We start from the raw sequence: 2,541 nt of genomic DNA, 5'->3' as shown, positions 1-2,541 counted from the left end.
AGACGCACCAGGGGTCCGATGGCCGAAAGCCAGCAGGAGCAAGAGGACGCGCAGGAGGGCTTCGGTCGCGGTCATCGCGGGGCGGCCGGGGTCGCGGTCCCGGGAGCGGCGCAGGCGCGGGTCCAGCTCCGGGCGCCGCGCTGGGCTTCTGATTGCGGACGCGGAAAGGGGCACGGGCGTGTGGCGAGGGGAAAGCCAGGGCTGCACCGGGCTGCGCTATGCGCTCTCTGCCGTCGCGTCTTAGTAGCTGCTGCCTCGTCCCGTGCGCCTCCCTTTTCGTACTGCCCCCCCAGGGGCCCCTCGCCCCCCGCCCCCGCCTTCGCGCGCGCACCGGCCGGCGCCGGCCAGTGGGTGCCTGCTGGCTACGGAGGACTGCACAGGTACCCTGCGCGCTGAGCACAGGCTCCCCACACGGGACAGCGCGCGGACGTGCTCAGGACAGGCTGCGGGAGCCGAGCATGCACCGGGCTGCAGAATCCCGGGAGAGCAGACGCATCCGGAACACAGAAGGGCACACAGAAATACCAAACACTCGTTGCCAGGGTCATAAACCGAGAAAAACCCAAACGCACTCTGTGAGGATGTGGGACAGACAGAGCACCACGCAGGCACCCAGGAGGACTCTCAGGAAGAGCCCTATGCCCCCGGGATCCCCAGCCATACAGAGGCAGCAAAGGCAGATGCGCTCGTAGCGGCACATACTGCAACGCAAACGCATGCCACACAGACACTGCCACAGACCCGCGCACAGCTCGCAGCACTGCCGGCTTCCTCAGAGCCACAGGGGGATGGCAGCCGGCCCTGAACCCCTGGGCACCCTTCCACATGCATCGGCCCCTCCACACAGAAGCACACACCTAGACGCATACATACACGTGTAAGCACACATTCATCACACTGCCACCACATCACACCCGTACCCATCAGGGCCTGCGTCACACCAAAACATAAACACACGGGCTGTAACACACACCTAGACAGCCTGCAGCAGGTACTCACAAACACGCGCAGCCGGTCCCCAAACTCACAGCACAGACCCTCGGTTACACACTTAGAAATACATGCACATGCACTCACCCTGCGTACGGGTTCCTCCAGCGTACGCAGGCAAGCACACACTATCTGTCTTTGTCCACCGTGACACGTGGGCAACTTCACCAGTATGCGTGCACACATACACACACACACACACACACACACACACAGTCGTGCACGCTAGGTGCTCAGCACCACTCTAGACCCACCAGAACCTCAGCAGGGGTTGCAGGGGTGTGGGGATGGGAGGTGCTGACCCTGCCAGAGAGCCTTCCCTACCTGAGAGCTGCTAGGAAGAAGTGTCTCCTGAGTCCTCTCCCTCCTGGCCCTCAGCCTCAGCTTAGAGCCCTGCTGGTGGCTAGGAGAGCTTGGCACTCCCGCCTCTCAATCAGAGAGCTCAGGAAGATGGGAGGGAGAGCGCTGGAAGGGGATTGAAGGTGTCTAACCTCCTGGGGGAGGATCAGATCTCTGGATAGGTCATTTGTGTGCACGTAATTTGCATAGGTGAATTTGCATGTAGATCCCAGGTGCAGGGTAGGCGCCCACCAAGCTCACAGCCTCCCCTTCCCCGCAGGGCTAGGGGCGGTGATCTTTGCCACTTGGTGAGGTGGGCTTTGGCCTCCAGCCCACCTCACCAGGCCCTGGCAGGTTTGAGGACACAGGCACTGTCTGGGGGGCTGGGTGTGAGGAGAGGCCAGTGGCAGCCGGGGCACCGGCCTAAGCTAGTACACCCCAAGTCAGTGCCTGGGAGGGGCTCTGGGCAGATCCTCCAGCTGCTCTGTACTGCCTGGGAGGCCGAGGCGGGAGGGAAAATCCACCCCTTGTGGGAATTGTCTTCAAAGACTCAGGCAAGTGAGGGCTATTGAAAATGACGGGAGGAAGCCAGGGCGCCTGCCACCTAGCCTGCGTTTCTGTCACCCCTGCTTCCAGGGACCCTTCTTAAGTCACAAACTGAGTCCACCATGGAAGACCTTCTGCCTAGGCCCCTTGGCAGAAGGGCAGTGCCAGCAGGCCCCAGCCTGGAAGTGCCTCTGTCCGCCTTGCAGCCACCACCGAGGTCTCCTGACCTGCCTACCCTTTTCCTCCCTCCAAGGGCCCTGACCTCAGCCTCCAAAATTATCATCGCACACAGCCAGCAGGCAGCCGGAGAAGGCGGGCTTCTCAGACATAAGCCAAGGAGGGCAGAAGAGCTTAGGGTTGGGCCCTTCCCCCAGACTTCTCCCACCCCCCCGTCCCTTCCCACCCCCACCCCTAGTTTTAGGGAGGGAGGCTTGGGGAGGGCATTCTTGCCCAAAGGAGTGTGTCCAAATGTCGCCAGCTCCCACCAAAAGGGCACTCCCTTGGCTAAGGGGCGCCTGCTCTAATCCTTTCTCCATCCATGCCTGCTGAAGGCCATGGCCAGTCACTTCCTCTCTGAGCTCTGCTTCCTTGTCTAGAAACATGGATGCGGCAGGAGTCCCCAAAGGGGAATAGGCCGGCCCCCCCGGTGGGAGCCCGCCTCTGCCC

At 62.2% G+C, this 2,541-nt stretch overlaps 1 protein-coding gene across 1 annotated transcript in view; it reads right to left on the bottom strand.

Moving 5' to 3' along the window:
- DLK1 (delta like non-canonical Notch ligand 1) overlaps nucleotides 1–261 on the bottom strand; it is a 9,410-nt gene extending 9,149 nt beyond the window's left edge. Inside the window, exon 1 of the mRNA XM_027776369.1 lies at nucleotides 9–261. Coding sequence (XP_027632170.1) covers nucleotides 9–75 — 67 coding nt within the window. The 5' untranslated portion in view covers nucleotides 76–261. The remainder of the gene's footprint in view (nucleotides 1–8) is intronic.
- Nucleotides 262–2,541: the final 2,280 nt, after the last annotated feature.

This window comes from Tupaia chinensis, unplaced genomic scaffold (genome assembly GCF_000334495.1).
Source record: "Tupaia chinensis unplaced genomic scaffold, TupChi_1.0 Scaffold000671_1, whole genome shotgun sequence".
NCBI lineage: Eukaryota > Metazoa > Chordata > Mammalia > Scandentia > Tupaiidae > Tupaia > Tupaia belangeri.
Note: the sequence above shows the minus strand (reverse complement) of the source record. Positions and strands in the feature narration are given on the sequence as shown.